The sequence below is a fragment of the Cricetulus griseus genome, chromosome 2 (assembly GCF_003668045.3).
Source record: "Cricetulus griseus strain 17A/GY chromosome 2, alternate assembly CriGri-PICRH-1.0, whole genome shotgun sequence".
NCBI classification, from domain to species: domain Eukaryota; kingdom Metazoa; phylum Chordata; class Mammalia; order Rodentia; family Cricetidae; genus Cricetulus; species Cricetulus griseus.
Genome location: NC_048595.1, coordinates 92,462,571 through 92,482,543, shown reverse-complemented (window position 1 = coordinate 92,482,543; position 19,973 = coordinate 92,462,571). Strand labels below are relative to the sequence as shown.

Here is a 19,973-nt window from a genome sequence, read left to right as displayed (position 1 = left end):
TCCTATTCCTTCCGAATGCTGGGATTAAAGGTGTGAGCCAACAATGCCCGGCAAAATTCAACATTTATAGACATCAAAAAATGTAAATCAAACCCAAAATGAGGCAAAGCCTCACCTCTGCTGAGATGGCTATTACCAGAGACACAGATATAGTATTAGTGAAGACCTAGAACAAAGGGAGTCTATGTACACCACTGGTGAAAATGTGATTATAGTCATTATATTAAATGAAATGTGTCATTAATGTATAAGTAGAGCTATAATAAGGGCCAGTAACCCCACTCCTAAGAACATATTTGAGACTTATGCTGATGTTGGCTGCCTCCCTTATTTCTCTTCATTTTATTTATTGAGTAGGAGCATCTCACTGAGCAAGAGATTTCCAGTCCTGGCTAGTCCAGGCATCTTTTGTCTCAGCCTCCTGAGTGCTACAACGACAGGCAGCCACCATGCCATTCTGGCTTGTACATTAGTTCTGGGAATCTGAACGCTAGTCCTTATGCTTGCATGACAAACATTTTATTCACTGAGCTGTCTTTGCAGGTCCCTGATTATGATTTAAAAGATTCCTCTATAAAAAATTTTCTAAAATGCTATGCTGTCCAAAATTACCTTCAAAGAAGCTGTAAAAATAACTAGTGTTGTAAATAATCACTAATATCAAAGTCTAGATGTAGACTTTCTAGATCACCAAAGAAATGACTGCTGAGCTTTGACATGATTTCTGTGAGGAATATTGAAAGTCTTCTATTTTTTTTTATTCTGTTTCTCTGTATAAAATTTTTAAAGCACAAAGGAAATAAGTTTGTCTAAACTAAACAAAAATAAACTTCACAATTAGAAACTCTGATAAGCTCATGTGACCATGTCTGCTTTACTTAACATACAGAGTCACATTGAAAGAATACCACTTCCAAAACCTTACTTTATGAAGGAAGCGGTCCAGGGGAGTGATTACCTCACCCACTGTAGTGGTAAGCTACTTCCCTAAGGAGTCATGGTTGGGTTCTATGCAGGAACCTGATGTATTGTTGAATGGAGACTTCTCCAGGCCAGCAGATGTCCACCTGTGTTATTAGGAGCAACAGTACTGGAATCCTTAGAAAACTTGTTAAGGAATAATGATTCTTTCATTTTCCCCAATCCCAGCCCTCCAGTGCCAGAAGTGTTGGTCTATCTCTTCATCACACATATCACTCCCTGAGGTAGCTTACATGAGCCCTGGAGTTCATATGTTCACAGTTGTAGGATGCAGGACTGTAAAATAAAATTTTCCTCTAATGCACTGTGTGCTATTTTGGGAAATTTCAAATGATGATAATGGTCTTTCATACTCACAAATCTCAGTTTTTATATTATTATACCTTATAATTTTTGATATTAAGGTGTATTTTATTACCCATGTGTTTTGGATGATTTTGGTATTTTAGCATGTTTTCCTGTTATTAATGCACAAAGTTCTTTAATATGAAAATGTTCATCCCATAGATAATATTATTTGACCAAGCAAAATCATTTTCATTAGCAAAGAAAAGAAACATATATGAACAAAACAAATTGCAACAAGATCAAAAACACATAAATCTATAACATAGTGTGGTGGTACCTGTGTGACCCCAGTGATTTAAAGTACATGGATATAAGAAGACTGCTTTGAGTTTAGGACCATCTTGTTGAATATGGCGAATTTTACTAAAGAAGGAAGTAAGTTAAAGGGTAGATAGAGATATTGGTGGTAGATAGATTGACAAATGATAGATGGATCAATAATACTATCAAAAAATAAGAAAACTATATCCTTAAAAATATTATTTCCTGAACTTAAAGTGAGTCAAGATATGTATGGTTATAAAAATAGATGCATATAGCTACCAATAAAGATATAGAAATGCAACATCGCTTTGAGATTCTAAAGTTATGCTAATAACAAGCAATTATTAATACTGTTTATTGATGAGAGTCAGGATGAGGCATATTTACTGTTTAGAGAATACAAATAACTGCTCATTAAAGTTAACCAAAATGCATGCAATTGTGTATTTATATATAAATACTTAGAGTCAAGCACAAACCTAACCATTCAGAATGAAAACAACAACAGCAACCAAAGATCAAGGATGAAAGTGACAAAATATGTCTATTTACAGTACAATCACAGAGATCTCTTGGATAAAGTGACTTGAACAGAGAGATCCAAAGAAGTTAATGAAAGCCTTCCATGGACCAGAGGTAAGTCAGGCTTAACAATAGCAACCTGGTACATGGAATGCTATCACCTTATCTTCATATTTTGCTACCACATTTTTATGTACCAAAAATGAAGCAGTCAAGTATATTATTATAGTCTATTTTTCCATACACAAAACACTATTCAAGGTTTTTTTCCAAGACTTGGATGTTAATTAAGCCATTAACTTAAAAGCAATCTTGCATATCTTACTCACATATGCAGAAATTTTTAAAAAAAGCAGACATGTTAGAAAAAAACAGTAAAGCAGTAGTTAGCACGAGATGGGAAGTCGGCAGTAAAGAAAGAAGAATCTAAACACGTTATGAGGCAAACTTTGTGTCTGGTTGGAAGGAATATTGCAACCAACCATCTCCATTGAACTTCATTCTATTCAGAATTTTCTAAACTGCTTTAGATTTTTTGTAACAACAAGCACATCTATTTTTCTTTCTCTTCCACTTACAGGAATTTGTTCAACATCAATTTCTAATGTTCTGTGAGTGGCTGTGACGCTTTTACAAACACATACCTTATAGATATTTAGAGCCAAGTCTGGAACTGTCACACTTTCTCTTCAGACATCTAATGTTGAGACATTTACAATTCATATTATCAGGAAGGATGTTTATGTATATTTATAGCCAGTGGCATTTTATACAAAATATATTAGTTCTTGATATTTATGCATGGTAGCAATGTGCTTCAGTCAAAGGCAAGTACATTAGTATATGTTTGTGTCCATACATGAACTCTTTCCCTTTATGACCCCATTTTTTCTTTTGACTACAAGTATTTACTTCAGTAATCTGATGTGTGGCTTGAATTAGTATAAATGTGGGGAAAGTTATTACATGGACTACATATGACTCATTTTTAAATAACATTTGGAGGGATTAAAATAAAATAAATTTAAGAATCAGATCTCTGATGATGAGAATAACATCAGGGATATACAGATATGGTCAAATCTAAAAAGCATTTGACAGGATTTTGATCTGTATTTTACCCCAAGCTCAAATGTTAAAAGCTTGGTCTTTAGCTTGGTGTTATTGAGAGATGCTAGAGCAATGATTCTTTACCTGTGGGTCAAGACCCCTTGACCCACATATCAAATATTCTGCATATTGGATATTTACATTACAATTCATAACAGTAGCAAAATTAATATTTTGTAATAATGAAACAATTTTATACTTGTGGGGGTCCCACAACATGAGGACATGAGCAACTATCTTAAAGGGTTACAGCATTAGGAAGGATGAGAGCCACTGTGATAGATGATGGTACTCTTATGAGGCAGGGCCCAGTGAGAGTTCTGCAGGTCACTGGGTTGAGTAGGATGAGACATCTCTCTCTCTCTCTCTCTCTCTCTCTCTCTCTCTCTCTCTCTCTCTCTCTCTCTCCTACCTCTTCTCACTCCTTCCTTCCCTCCCTCTCCATTCTCCTACATCTTTTTTTAACTCCCGAAAAATTTTATTATACTTCATACATTTCACATCTACTGCTTTTAGCACTTGAATGGTAAACACCAGAGTAGAGACCCAGAAACTGCTCAGTCTCAACAAAAATGTCATAAGAATAAAATAAATACGACTTATATATAGTTTATTTTATTTTTAATACAGATTTATGAAAACATATTCAGGTACTGCTTATTAGTCATATTTTACAGAGAATTGACTTTCCAAAACAAAGTTTTTATACTATATTTATGTTATATTATTTTTTCTGTTTTTTAATTTAAATTAGAAACAAGTTTCTCCTACATGTTAATCTCAGTTCCCTCTCTCTCCCCTCATCCCCTGCTCCCCAATGACCCCACAATCCCAACCCCTTTCTGCTCCCCAGGGAGGGTAAGGCCTTCCTTGGGGGATCTTCAAAGTCTGTCATATCATTTGGAGCAGGGCCTAGACCCTCCCCAGTGTGTCTAGGCTGCAAGAATATCCCTCTATGAGTAGAGGGTTCACAAAGTTCACTTGTGAACTAGTGGTAAATTCTAATCCACTACCAGTGGCCCCATAGATTTTCCAGACCTCCAAACTGACCTCCTTCTTCAAGGGGTGTGGAACAGTCCTATCCTGGTTTTCCAGCTATCAGTCTGGGGTCCATGAGCACCTCCTTGTTCAGGTAAGCTGTTTCTGTGAGTTTCACCAGTCTTGTCTTGACCCCTTTGCTCATCACCCCTTCTTTCTTCCTCCTCTTCCTTCTTCTTCCCCTGTGTCACTTCACCTAAGATATTAATATGATCCCTTGTTACAGATCAGAGTATGACAGGTCAAAGGCCAGGTAATGGTGCAAATATTAAGACAAGGCAATATGGAGCAACTTGTAGGAGGAACAGTCTTATATGCTTGTATATGGAGCTTTGCATGGCTTGGATACTTCCCATAGCATGACAATGCACGAGGGGCATGTATACATTTTTCATTTGCCTTATCCTAAGTACATTAAACTATATTATTGATACATGTCAGAGTCATGCATCATATTGACAATAAATAAAGTTTATGTGGCCATGTTTTGAAGATTTATTTTATATATTAACTGCATTAATTGACTCCTGATCCAGTAGTAAACACAGTCAAAAGTTACTTTACCAACCCTTTAAGCCTCCATAGCCGATATATATTCTATGGAAGCATTTGTAATCTGTTAGAACATTGTGGTTGCAGAAAGTTAAGAAAATATTCATCACCAGTTAGAATAGAGTTCATTGTCCCCAAATAGACACAAACATGGAAGTATTTGACAAAGAGCAAGTAGGGGAGGCTAATGGGTGAGCTCCAGTTAGAATGTAAATGAACTCACTGACCTTTCAAATTAATGAATAGACACAGTAGAACCCTGTCCTTTTTGAGACACAATGTCACTCTGTAGCCTAGGTTGATTTTGAGTACTATCTTCCTGCCTCAAGGGTCCTCATCCAAGTGCTTGGCCACCTTCTTTTAGATGTATCTGCCATATTTTGTTAGTGTGTGCTGAGAGCTGATAAGTTCAGCTTTGTCCATTTACCCCGGACTCCAACCTATTCTATATGCTAAAATTTCATCACCTGTGTAAGTTCAAAGAACGGCTGGATTCCAGTGACTGCCTTTCTTTTCTATCTAGTGGCCTCATTAAAACATTACTGACAAAACTATGTAAAAAGGAAAGTAAATATAATATTTGCAAGATAAATGAAAAAGAGTAGGCTCAACAGGGAGAAGGCTAACTCTCAAAGATCAAAATTATGGTGCTGAACCTATATTGTTTAATTGACCAGATTTGGAATTGCATAGGAACTTGCAGCATACTTCTGTGTATGGAGAGAAGACATTCCAAAAGATGATAGACAAAAACCTGCACTGACTGTGGGCACCATGATCATATGAGCTGAAACCTCCAGGAGAATAAAACTAAAGGAAGGAGACAATGGCAGCTGAGTACAAGAAATTATTTTGTTTCCTGGCCCACTGTTAAGTGAATTGTTCTGCTTCCTGACTCATTCCATCTCTGCCACAATTTACTTAACCATCTGACACTATGAATCAATAAGTCTTCCTCATTTATGTTATCTATGTTGAGTACTTTGATCACAGGGATACCAAGATAGCTATTATAAGAGTCAGTGAAGAAATGATCTATGCTTTAAAATGCCTACTCAATTATTGTCTAGGGAGATGGATATCCTATGATACCATAGTCACTTCAGTTCTTCCTGGAGATAACCTATGTAAACCTAGTCATAGAAAATAAGTTGGTTTCTTTTTGCTGTAAGAAGCTATGAGTACTAGAAGATTTAGAGAACTTCTTTGTCATATGATTCTGAGCTGTGGTATTGTTCTATAATCTGATGCCCACAGACTCACAAAGAAGGTGCTACCTATATGAGTTGGTAGGAACTGAGAAGTAACTCATATTTATCTAAGATTCATTAGGAGTGACTATCCAAAATCCTATGTTTGCAATGATTCTATTGATTGTTTTTATTATAAATTGAGGTATTGGGGAGTTGGGTGTTTTTTTTTCTTTTGATGAATCCTGAACAGAGATTAGCTTATTGGTATTTGAGTTTCCAGGGATAAATGTAAAGAGAAGAACAGCAGAAATTCTATTCTGACTGTTATCTTGGGAGAAGTAATTCAATAAAAGCAAGTGATGGCTGTTCCATATTTTCCAAAATTTGAATGGATTATTTCTGTCATTCAGAAACCTTGGGAATGTTGTTAGTGGTACTGGGCAATGCAATGAGTTTTGTGTTCATATGAAGTTCATTTGACATGCAGTTTAAGTAGCTGCAAAGTCCACTCAGTGTGACATCAAGATCTTGTAGAAGGAAATTATGGCTGTGGTGTAATATAGCTAAGAACCACAAATAAAGTCATCCACCTACACAAAGAACAAAATACTCAAGATGAACTTACTTTGTAACAGCCATTCCCAAGAGAACTGTGTTTTTGGCATAAGATCCAACATGCATTGTTGTTTAAGCTTTAATCTATTACAATGATGGAGGTCCCAATTACTTTCCAAATGTCATATCTCTTTGAGACTCAATCAACACAAACCTACAGAGATCTATTTGTCTGTATGTGGAAACATTCAGAAATAAATTATATCCAAATCCAAGCAAATATTGAAAGTCTATTCTGCACATACTTGAGGATCTTTTACTTTCCTGGGTAGTTCTATATAATTACCAATCATTTTAGATGCACTTTTCCAAATAGAAAAATTATGATCCTTCACAATTCAGATTAATAACTGAGATAACATGAGGAACTATATCATGTTCTGAATTTGATAACCTATAATATAAATCAATTATTATTTTTAATAACTTTGCTGAAACAGACTGGAAATTAGCTCTAGGATTCTGTAGCTTAATAAATTCAGTGAAAATCATAATATCGTTTATATGTTTGCATTTCCTGGATGATACAATACAATTTAAAAAGAAAATTTGTTGTATGAATGAAAATATGAACTGAACATCTGTGATCTAAAACCAAATGATTTTCTTTTAAGAGGCTAGTGCAGAATCTGAGAGTCAGGAACACAATATTTTGACACTCACACTACAACACATTTTTAAATTTGACATGTATTTGCACTTGGAGAATAATCTTTATACAAATAAAACAGATGTATATTAATATCAGATTGGAAAGGAGCAGTTGAAAAATATTCTCGGCCACTTGTTAAATCAATTATCCCAAAGTCAACATATTCTATTCTCACCTTGCCATTTACAACACACAGTGGCACAGTGGAAATTGTACATGTGTCATATTCTTGCATGCATTATTGAAGTTACTTCACTGACATAATTTATATTACTTAACCAAAAGTATCATTGTAAGAGGAAGGGAATGTAGGAATTAATTAAATTTAAAGCTAAGTACAATAGAAAGCAAGCAACCCTCTATGTACGTGATTGAGATGACTGTCTCAACTAAATCAAGTGATCATGTATATAGTATATAAATATATAGCCTCAGTAATAAATCATCTACTTAATGGTATGTTCATTATGTAGGCTATAATAGAATAGAAGTGCAACATAAATTATTAACTGAATGAAGGAAAATTCTAAAAATTTAATCTATGTTTTATTTTCCTAGATTGTACTTTATGATATGAGAACTTTTATTTTGATGCAGAATTAAAAAGATTTATTAATGATTTGCTAAAACTAAAGTCTGTGGCTGATATAACTTTTGTCTTGCAGTTTGTATAAATGATGCTTGAAAGTTTATGTGTTGATTTGATAATCTGCAGGGTGGTTTTATTGGTTCATGGTGCAGAGTATGAGGCTGTTATTCAATTAAGATGTTACTGAAGAAACTGTGGGACTCCAGTTCCCCTCTTCTCTTCTCTTCTCTTCTCTTCTCTTCTCTTCTCTTCTCTTCTCTTCTCTTCTCTTCTCCTCTCTTCTCTTCTCTTCTCTTCTCGTCTTCCGTCACCCTTCTCCTCTCCTCTTCTCTCCTCTTTTCTCCCTTCCCATCCTTTCTCCACTCCTCCCTTCATGTCTTCTCTTCTCTCTCCTTGCCTCCCATTATTCACTTCCCTTCCTCTAATCTTCTCCCCTCAAATTCCTCTCTCCTCTCCTCCCCCCATCCTTTTGCTTCCAGGATAATGATGTGAACAATTTGCTTCATCATGCACACCTTAAACTCCTGCCACAGTTCCTGCTCAGCTTACTGATAAGGCCCAAATCAATGTTTCTATGTGATATTACACTAAAAGTTTCAAAGACATGAGGCCAAATAAAACTTTTTCAATTGTAAGTTATTTCAAATGTTTTATTATAGTCATGTGTAGATTATAGATATAAGTAGTTTTGATTATAACCTCTCATTTCGCTGGTCCTACATTCAATTTCTCACCATAAAACCTGCAAGAAATTTTACCCTTAACATGTGGAAGTTTGAACATTTGAATAACAAAGTTTTGTTATTCATGAGTTATCCAATTTAAATATTCATCATTCAGTATCTACAATGAACAGACATGTTTTAATTTGAAACTGTGTGTTTGTCTCCAGTTCTTCAACATCATAAAGATGTGAAATTCTTATGACATTCTTATTTTTTTAACCATCCACAATGTATACTTTATGGGTGTTTTCATTTCTTTTCAATGTGGTGGTAAAGCACTATGACAAAAATTGACTTTTGAGAGAGTTTATTTTGGCTTATGGTTGCAAATGGAAAAATACATATCAATGACTATAACTGAAGTTGGGCTAGTCACATCTCAGTGTCCACAAGAAGCAGAAAAAGTGAACTTGAATTGGGGAGAGGACATAAAATGTCAACCCCTTACTCCCTAGGTACGTACATCCTCCAACAAGGTTCCACCTCCTAAAGGTTTTAGAAAACCCCCAAACAGCACTGCTAACTGGGTGTTCACACACCTGAGCATTTAGGGAATACTTCTCAGTTACCACATGAAACTCCCCAGCCTCCACAGACTCATAGCCAAATCATAATACAAAATTTGCTTATCTCCATTTCAAAAGTCTCCAGAGCCTTTAACAGAATTTACACTGTTCAAAGCTCCTAAGATGCTTCTGAGAATCAGAGCAAAACTTATTTGTGAGTCCTTTTAAAATAAAAAAAAACATTAGTAGCCAATATATAATAATACAGACTATATACTCAAGTAGTCTCTTCTTGGTTCCTTACCTGGGGTGAGTAGACATTTGTTTATGTATCAAAAGGGTCACATGACAAACACATTTCTTTGCATATACAAAAAGCAGAGTGATTAAACGGTAAAAGGAATGATGCTAAAAACTCTCACCCTGTCCCATGTTCCACCAGTGATATACTGCCTCCATCAAGATTCCATTCCCTAAATATCCATGACCTGTTCAAACAGTGCTATAACATGGGGGACCAAGCGTACAAATACCTGAGCCCTTGACAAACATTTCTTACTCAAAGCACTACTTCCACAATGGGTTTATAGGACTGATCAAGGTGAGAAAGATGTGATGATGTAAGATAGAAAGACAGAATAATGTTGGTTTGAATACTAGAATAAATTAGTATTATATCACAGAATGACTAACATCAAGAAATCAAATGACAATAAATAGCTGAAGTTGTTGGTAATGAAAAATCCTTATTAATGGCGTCACAAATATAAACCCCTTCACCAAATCAATATAGAAGCTTCTCAAGAAATCTCTGTTGGATATATGTAAAAAGGACTGTAAGTTCTGCATGCATACTTACTGGCCCTTAGAGATGGACTGAATCTATATGCATCATCAAACAAATAATGGATAAATAAAAGGACTATATATAAATAATGAACACTTATTCAAACATAAAATAAAATCATGAGATGAAGGAAAATGAAAAGAACTGGAAACAGGAGCAATAAAGCAGACTCTGAAATACAAATATCACATTTTTCTATTGTTTCACACACTCATAGATATTTCATTGTTTGTAATTTTTCACGTATTGTATTTTTTTCTTAAGATTTACTTTTAGATATGTAGATGGATATGAATATGTGCACTCAGGTGTGGAGGCTCACAGAAGCCAGTAAAGGATGTCATAGTCCTTGGAGCTGGAAATATAGGACTTTGTGGCAATCCCAACATGGGTGCTAGTAACTGAATAAATTCTTCTGCAAGAAAAGCAAACACTCTTAGATATTTAGTCATCTCTTCAGCCCCATCAATGTGAAGCTTCAAGCATGTTTCACAAGTTGAATCTATAAAAGATTAAGAAGGCTGAATGAAATGTAAAGTTAGGAAAAAGTTTAACACAAGGTAAATTGGGTTATAATAAAATGTCAGAGTTAAATGTTAAAATTTATTTTTTCAAACATGTTAATAAGACCCAGCCTGGTGGCACATGTCTTTTCCAGCACTTGTAAGGAAGGACAATCTCTGTGATTTTGAGGCCAATCTGGTCTACATAGGGAGTTCCAGAACAGCTAGGACTACATTGAGAGACCTTGTCTCAAATAAACTAACAAAAATAAACAAAGGAACCAAAACCCCAACATATTAATAAACTGAAACTATTCAAAATCAAGTATTTATTAAAATGTGACTGTGATTTTTAGGCTTACTCAGTAATCATTAGTTGTATTAAATTTTAATCTTAGAATTTTAGATGACAGAAAACCCAAGCAGAAAGAATTCTCAGCATTCCCCTTAAGTCACAGGGTTCTTGTTCTCTTTATGACATCACCTTTCCACATCACCAAACTTGGGCCCTGGCAAGTCACAAGTGGGAGAAATGTCTATACCAAGATTGTAAGTCTATTTGTCATACTGCATTTACTGTAAAGTGATGCTTATTATGTTTTTATTAAGCCAACTGTAAACAGGGAAGATGATGTTAAGAAAAGAGCAATAGTATTAGCTACTTTGATATAAGATATATTTACTCTACTTCAGTAAAGTGTAGAGATTTTTTTTCATTTTTCTTTTTCAATAAGTCTTGATTTCATGTCATGATGAATTTGGAGATTATCAAATGACATAGTGAATTATTGTTAACTAGGCACTATCTTCTCTCTCTGAGCAATGTATAAATTTCTGGGAACATGTTTTATGTTTGTCACAAAAGAGACTTACTGAACTTCAGGTGTTTTAAGGCTGGAGTTCAATGGGGAAGCTCTACACAAAGGAAACCTATAGATTGTTAATTTATTCCTCCTGAGGAATCCTGGGCTTGTAAAAATATTCTGTCATAAGAAGCAGGTAATCCAAACAGGAACAGATAATTTGATAATGAGAATAGTATTTTTCTTACACTTAAGCTATTTCTGTTCAAACAAGCTAGAAAAAAAAAAAAAATTATATATATATATATATATATATATATATATATATATATATATTTGTTAGATATAAAGATCACATTTCAATCATGCAAAAGTTTATGTAGAAAGCCTGAAGGTGAGATGAAAGAATGGATTTCTGAAATATAAAAGGAAGGTGGGCTTTTTAAACTTAACATTTCCTGTAATTTTGGACGATTCCTGTAAGCCTCAGTGCCCAGTTCTTTAGAACATATTGCTCAAAGAACAGTCTGAAGATTCTATGAATGCACTTTTCATGAATTTGTTTAAGAGACATGGCTATGTAAAACTAACCAGTGTTCTGGAAATGTTGTCTTAGAACTCACTCTATAGACTACACTAGCCTCAAACTCAGAGATCTGTCTTCTGCTGCCTCCCTTGTCTGGGTATTGTATCACATCAAAAGGGAAAGTATGTAAGACAATCTCTATAGTGTCTAAGGACCATCATTCTACTCCTACTTCTATAGCATCAATCTTTTCTATTTGATATATTTTTAGATATTTTTTTCTTTCATTGCTAATTTATTTCACAAATATAAAGCTCTTGAACTCCCTATCTTGTTTTCATAGCACTTTAAAATATATTTTAAAATTTGATGTGGGATTTAATTTCTATAAACAACCATATTGGTATAACTTTTTCAGGCTGTATTGCATTTCAATATTTATTTGTTTCAAGAAATTTATAGTTTTAATCTCAATGATTCTCTTAACACTCTGACTATTCAACAAAGATATTTGCCCCTTCATTCATAATATCAAGGCAATGGAATCAGTGTAGATATCCATCAAAAGATGGATAGATTATAAAATCATGGTATACACAGTGGAATTTTATTCAGGGATAAAGAAATGAACCTATAAAGTTTGCAGGAAAATAGATGAAACTGAAAAAGATTATAGTAAATGAAGTAACTTGATTTTTTTCTGTGTGTGTGTGTGTGTGTGTGTGTGTGTGATTCAGTGAGAGACAAGTGGAAGGGGGATAGTATCAATTAAATCTATGTGTGAAAATATCACAAAGAAATTTAGTTTTCATGCTAATTTAATAAATAAAATAAAAATAAAACAGAAATTTTAAAAGACTGATAAATAAGAGAGTAATCTCTTTAATACCCTTGGATTTGAATTGTCTTAATGTTTTCAAGAATTTTCTTATTGATTTCAAGTTTTATTTCAATATAATAAGAAAAGATGTTCTGAAAATTTTCAAGGTATTTCAATATGTTGAAATTTATTTCTCTCCCTGGAAAATATTCTCTTGAAATGAGTGGCTATTCTGTGTTTGATTCATGACTACTGCATATCAATGATCATCTGTTTTATTATGTTATTTATGTCAACTTTAACTGTTAACTTTAATTCTTTATATGCTGATATAATGTCTTTGAATTATAAATCATAGTTTTGAAGACATGGAAGTATAATTTATGAAATTTGTCTTAGGATTTTTGGAATCATGATAAAAATACTTGACAAATGCATTTCTAGGAAGAAAAGGTTTATTAATGTCAAAGTTCCAGATTACACTCCATCATTTCAGAAAGTCACAGTGGCAAGAGCTTGAGCGGATTCAATGTATTTCAGCCATAGTTTAAAGCACAGAGAAATAGACTCATGCATGCCTGCTATTTGTTAGCTCACTTTCTTTTATTCATTTAGCGTAGGATGCCAAACCCAAGAATGGTTCTACCCACAGTGGGTGGACCTTCATTGCAATTAAGACAATCCCTCACAAACTTTTCTAGATATCCTTTTCCCCAAGTGATCCTATATTGTAACAAATGAACAATTAAAACTGAACATCACATGACCAATCAAATAAAATGTATCACCTTAGTACACTTACTTAACAATGCATTGCTTTTATAGATTGCATTAACTACTTTTTGTGCCCACTCACCTCTCCTATGAATAGAGATATATTGACTTGTTCTTTCCAGTTTCCATGCTTCTATTGCCTTAGAGCATGGAATGGATACTAGCCACAATGTTCATGGGAGTGGACATTTTGCCTTTAGATTATAGGAGAAAGATAATCTTAAATTAATATTTATAATGTTAACAGCATATAGTTTCTAGAAATATTTTATTGAAATTTGGAAGACATTTCCTAATTCCATTTTCTTCCAATAAATAAATGAAATATAAATAGACATTATTATTATCATGATTTGTTCTACTTACACTAAGCTGATCAGATTATTTTTTTGATTAAGGATGAATATGCTAATTGAATTTATTTTAGCTTAATTATATTGTGGAATACAAACTTCAGTCATAATATTTTTAGGTTCATCATTTTATTTTCTCATGAAATATGTAGAAATATAAAATATTGTGGATCTGGTTATTGAGTGTTTTTCTATCATACTATTTTTATAATAATCATGACAGTTTGGGTATATTAATACTGAATTAAAGGATGAATCAAGCTATCTTTTCTTCCCTCTTTTTTCTTTATACTGTTTTATTATTGTTTATACAAAGATTAAAAACATTGACTTTAAATAATTATTTTGTATAATGAGATATTAAATATATACATTGTTTTACAAACTGTTTTAATATTTCAACATTTTTAATTTTTCATTTTGCATTTGTTCTTAACTTTTTAAAAGAATCTTCATTGACATAAGATCAGAACAATTAATATGACCCAGTTCTGTATACTCATCCACCAGAAAATTGTTTTATCATTGAGACAAAGAATAATCATTAATTTTAACTTTATATTGTTAAAATAAGTAAAATATAGAAACTAAAGATGCAGTTTATGTCATGAAGTGCTTGCTGCACAGGCATAAGAACAGGAATTTAAGCAACATCCTAGCAGCTGCATTTAGTACATGAATGCATGCCTATAATCCCAGAGCATGGAAAACAGAGACAGGATTGCCAGTGCAAGCTAATTGGGATAGCTAAATCAGTGAGTTCCACAATCAAATGAGGTACCATGTTTCAATATGTATTGGAGAGAACCATTGAGTTTGTTTTCTAATGTATATTTACACACATACACACAAACCAACACACACATATACCAGCACACAATGCTAGCATGCATATACATGTACACCACATTCACATATATATGCAACCAAAAAGTTGAAAATGGAGAAACTAATTTTTCTTGGATATGTAATTATTACTCAGATTCAGTCAGATCAACAATTGATATCCATTTGTTACATAGTAGAACAATATTGGACAATAGTACTACTGTACATAATTGGTGTTCTTTGTTTAAAACAAATAAAAATTAGTTAATAAATTCTTCCTGTTAACAAATGTTTTTCTATGATAAAAAAGCAGGTTAGAAGTTATTAATGGAAAGCTGTTTGCAACACAATTTGTTAATATTTTATATTTCCCTAGATTATTTACCCAATGAAATTCTGTTTCTATACTTAGAATGCACACTGAGAATCCTGAAACATGCACATGCATACACAGACCTAAGCCATTTAACGACCTACATTAGGTTAAATTTTGAGACGATATTGAGTATTTGCTTTAGTTAAACATGGGTTAGAAAGTGATATCTTAGCTAAAAGTCAATTCCAAGAGAATCTATGCTATGATTTAGAAAAATAACTTGATTAGTGTTTACAAATTATTAAGAAAAACCTCTAAATTTCAGTTGTGAATAGAAGGTGGGCTCATAAGTATACAAATACATGTATGTAAGTATGCATGTATGTATGTGTGTATACATATATATCTTACATACATACACATATATATTCACCTCTACCCTAGCTTAGGTTTGTTAAAATTGGAATACTGTTTGCTCATCCCTTCTTCCCTGTAGATGAAATTGGCTTATAATAATAATGAGAATTAAATAATTAGCTATTTGGTAATGATTTTATGTACAATAATGATCATTAGATATATGATATTTGAATAAAACAATTTAAAATTTTCTCTTATTTCAATAGCCTAAAAGTAACATATGGAGCATACGATAATTATATTCCAGGTAAGATGGAGTTCAGTATTTATTTTTTAAATGAATGATTGGTTTTATTTTTCCTTTTTATAGAAAATAGATTATTTTCTCTTTTCCTGATTGTACTTTTCCTTCCCTCTACTCCTCCTATTTCTCCCCACCTCCTCCCCCATCAGGATCTACTCCTTTTCTGTCTCTCATTGGAATATAACAGGGTTCTAAGAGACAAATATAATATTAACAAATTAAATAGAGTAATAAAACAAAAAACATCACATCAAAATTTGATAAGGCAAACCAACAGAAGGAAAAGAGCCCCAAGATTTAGAGTCCAACTCATTCACACATACAGGAGTCCCATAAAAACTAAAAACTGAAAGTCACAATGTATATCTAGGACCTGACCGCAGACTTTTGCAGGCCCTGTGATTGTTGCTTCAGTCTCTGTGAGTTCATATGAGGTTTGTGAAGCTTATTTAGATGAACTTGATCTCTGGGTGTCTTCCATCCCTTCTGACTGTTATACTTTTCCCAACTCCTCTTCCATGGGATTTCTCAGCCCTTCTTGGAGTGGAATTTAATGCATACATCCCTTTTAGAGCTGTGTGCTCTAAGATCTCCCTCTGTCTGTTTGTGGATATTTGCATTTGTTCTCTTTGGCTGCAGGAGGAAGCTCTTCAATAACAGCTGAAGAAGGCCTTTTCTGAATATAGCAGAATATCATTAGGATTTTGTATCACCAATTTTTTTTTATAACAGTAGTATATGGTTTTATTCTAGTTCTTTGGGCTATCTGTTCTCTGGTTCTTGCTCACCAAGCAATGTTGTATATGGGTTCCATCTTGTGGAGGGGGACTTAAGCTGAATCAGACGTTGGTAGATTACTCCTTTGCCTGTTTAATTTTAGACATATTTTATTGTTTTCAGTTTAAAGTCATAAATGCTGCTGTGGACTATAGTTAATATGTCATGTTTGTTTGCCAAAAAGCCTTTTTCCAGGGTACCCTGAAAGCACTTCATATAGAAATATTTTGTATAAGTAGGGTTTAAATCTTCTGGAATACTTTCATTTTAGAAAAAAATCATAACACAGGGGTCTGGAATTTGAAAAGCAATGAAGAAACTGAATAAATACTTTTAACCCAGATCCTTTTACTGTATTCCTCCTTGTTTATATTTAGCTCACATCAACATAAGATAAGGAAAATCTATTTAATATTGAACAGGTTTTACTACCAACTTATTTTCTCTCATCAATTAAACTTTAATGTGACTTTCATTCTATACATTTGTAACACAAATCTGAATGTTGTCCTTTGGAAAGTAGGAAGTCTTCTCTCTAAAATTTTCAATATTTCATATGCACTAGTACAGTGATGGTATTTCTCATTGACCTCGGTTGTAACTGAAACACCCTTAAACACTTCTGCTGCTATTTCATCACTGTTTTAGTTCCATTTTGCATTTGTTTACCATTTTTCTTTGTTAAGCCAATCTTCAATAACAGCATATCTCTTGAATATATTACATGTCTTCTTACAACTGAAAAACTGAGTATTAGGTAATAGGATTTAGAGTCTTAGTCTGTAAATTCAAGCACATATTTTCTTCATATTTTTATGTCAAGTAGAATGCTAAATTCTTTAGTGGCTATAAAAGTACTTACCATATCTTTCTGTTCCGAGAAAGATTATATTCAAATCAAAAGAACACATGGCAAGAATCTAAACAAGAAGAGACAGCAATACTGAAATTAGAGCAGTGATACTCTTTTTCTCCTTTATATACACACTGATATCATTATAACTACTTTATATAACCATCAATCAAATTATTTGTTTATAAATTGGTCAATATAAAAAATCTAAGCTTCCCATTTTGATCACTGAAAATTTCAAACTATCAAATAAATGAAGCTGTAATTTGCCTCTATTTATTTATCTTTATGGTATAAATCATACTCATGTCATTTCAGTTGAGACAAAAGTCTATTTATAGCAAATTGTATGTTATCTTTCTTATTTTAGTCAGTGAATTAAGTAAAAAGTCATGGAATCAGCAGTACTTTGCCCTGGCATTTCCCAAACCACCAAGGCCAGGAAAGAAACGGAGATCATTACCTTCTCAATTACACAATAATACAGCTCCTGTGAGTATATGAAAATATCATGGACATATCAGTAATTAATTACTTAATAATAATAATCTTGCAACATCATATATTGTTATATGTGCTATGCCAGTAAGGGATAACTTGAGTCCTATCATAATTGATATATTTTATGTAATTGCTACCTCAATTTTAAAATTGATCATAGCTTATTTTATGATAACACTTCACTTAGGACTCCTACATGAAATATATTGTTTACATCACAAAAAAGTCAAAATGCATTGATTTACAATTAGTATAACTAACATGGAAATGTCCACCAGATATAAAATCCCACAATAGGGTCATTATTAGCCTTTCCTAATAATGAAGACAGGTTCTAATGTGTTATGCTCCAATGGAGGTCTCTACCAAATATTGTTAAAATCTTAAAGAAAATTTATGGTCCCTCTAAATTGAAAATAAACTATAAGTAGGGACATAATTGTCCATTACTTTGAATCCTAATGAAATTTAAAATCCACAATTAGTCCACTGATTTTTTCAAAACATTTTTTAATATATTCAAAAGACATATTCAAAAATATTTCTAGTTGAAATTGAAATATATGTGGTATCTTATTATTAAAGGCTATATAACATTTTCCTTATTATTCTTGTCAATATTGAGGTAATTGATGAACAAAAATTAGGAATTCACAGACCACCATTATGGATGCACCGTTCTCTGATGAAAATTCCTGACAGACCATCAGTTTATTTAGCTGCCAGGAAGGGCCTTCCGCCGAAAGTACATCGTTCTGCCAAAGGAGAGTCCAAAGAAGCAGGCCTATCCAAGACTTCGTCTTCAGAAAAACCGAAGAAAGAAGAGAAAGTGAAAAAATGTGAATCTGAAGAGAAAGGGAAGACAGTGTTAAAGGCAGTCAAGGAACAAAGTCCCAAACCAGTTGCCAAGAAAAGTTCAAAGGATTTCCAGAAAGTCAAAGGGTCAACCTCAGAATCTGAAGCTGAAAAGTCTGCTGAGAAGAAAGAACCCAAGAAAGCTAAAAAATCACCTAATGCTAAACGGTCAGCCTCAGAATCTGAAGCTGAAAAGGCTGCTGAGAAGAAAGAAACCAAGAAAGCTAAAAAATCACCTAAACGGTCAGCCTCAGAATCTGAAGCTGAAAAGGCTGCCAAGAAGAAAGAAACCAAGAAAGATCAAAAAGCACCAAAGAGTAAAGGGTCAGGCTCAGAATCCGAAGCTGAAAAGGCTGCCAAGAAGAAAGAAACCAAGAAAGATCAAAAAGCACCAAAGAGTAAAGGGTCAGGCTCAGAATCCGAAGCTGAAAAGGCTGGTGGGAAGAAGGAAGTCAAGAAAAGTAAAAAGGAATCAAAGGATTCAAAAGATACACTTGCATTTTCAGAAGCTAACAAGGCTGGTGAAAAGAAAGGAATCAAACTTAGCAAAAGGTTCTCTAAGAGCAAAGATACACTCCCAGATTCTGGAAGTGAGAAGGGAGATTCAAAGAAAGCAAGAAAGAAAGAAGGCAAGAAGAAGGAAAGTCATAAGAAGGCAGATGGAGACTTTAAGGAAGATGGTAAGAAAGTTAAGAAAGACAAGAAGAAAGACAAGAAAGACTCTGCAGGTGATTCCTTAGAATCAAAAAAGGATGAAAAGAAGTCAAAGAAAGAGAAGAAGGCAAAGTAGGTGTTGGATCAGAACTCAAGATGAAGGAAATGAACCCACTTCAGTAGTCTTAAAAATGAACACATGAGACAAAAAAAAAAAAAAGAAAAAAAAAGTGTACCGCAATGTAATCAAATAATTTTTAAGGAGAAGAAAAAAATACAAAGTGAAAGGAAAATATAGCCACGGTACATATAAAAGGACAAAGAAAAATGCATAGAATTTGTTAAATGATGTGGAAGATACCTATTCTAAAATGGTAGATATGGAGTTTTAAAAGTAAAATCACTAGAAAGATTCAAAGAGTATGTAAGTAAGAATCCAGGAAATGAAGACAGGGAAACAAACAAAAATATAATAGCACGGACTTTGTTGAAAGGAAACTCCATGAAGACTTGATGTTGTCTCTAGATTTAATGATGTGAAGCTGAGCTTGTACAATGGCCAAGAATATCAAAACCATGTTTAGAAAATAGAGTTTGAATTGAATAAATATCTAAGATGACTTAAGGAAGAAAACACAGAAAAGGAAGGGAGGAAATGAGTGAGTAAGGAAAGCATGAAGGGAAAGACGTCAGTAAAAATATCAGGGTAAAGGACCATCACTGTTGGAAGAAGAAAAAGAAAACTTGGAGTTTACAGAGCCATCTGAGTTTGAAGTGACCACAAGATTGAGCCAATTGTAACTC

The 19,973-nt window shown here is 33.4% G+C and overlaps 1 protein-coding gene across 1 annotated transcript; it reads left to right on the top strand.

Annotated features, from left to right (window-relative positions):
* The first annotated feature begins 10,977 nt into the window (after window positions 1–10,977).
* Cylc2 (cylicin 2) lies at window positions 10,978–19,457 on the top strand. Its single transcript, XM_027403607.2, has 4 exons — window positions 10,978–10,994; window positions 15,492–15,532; window positions 17,530–17,651; window positions 18,286–19,457. Exons 1-4 carry the CDS (start codon window positions 10,978–10,980, stop codon window positions 19,303–19,305), a joined length of 1,200 nt encoding a protein of 399 aa, XP_027259408.1. The 3' UTR covers window positions 19,306–19,457.
* The last annotated feature ends 516 nt before the right edge of the window (window positions 19,458–19,973 follow it).

Coding starts and splice junctions, on each gene's coding strand:
- Cylc2 (XM_027403607.2), top strand. Junction 15,533..17,529: donor ATACGATAATTATATTCCAG/GTAAGATGGAGT, acceptor TTCTTATTTTAG/TCAGTGAATTAAGTAAAAAG. Junction 17,652..18,285: donor TACACAATAATACAGCTCCT/GTGAGTATATGA, acceptor GTCAATATTGAG/GTAATTGATGAACAAAAATT.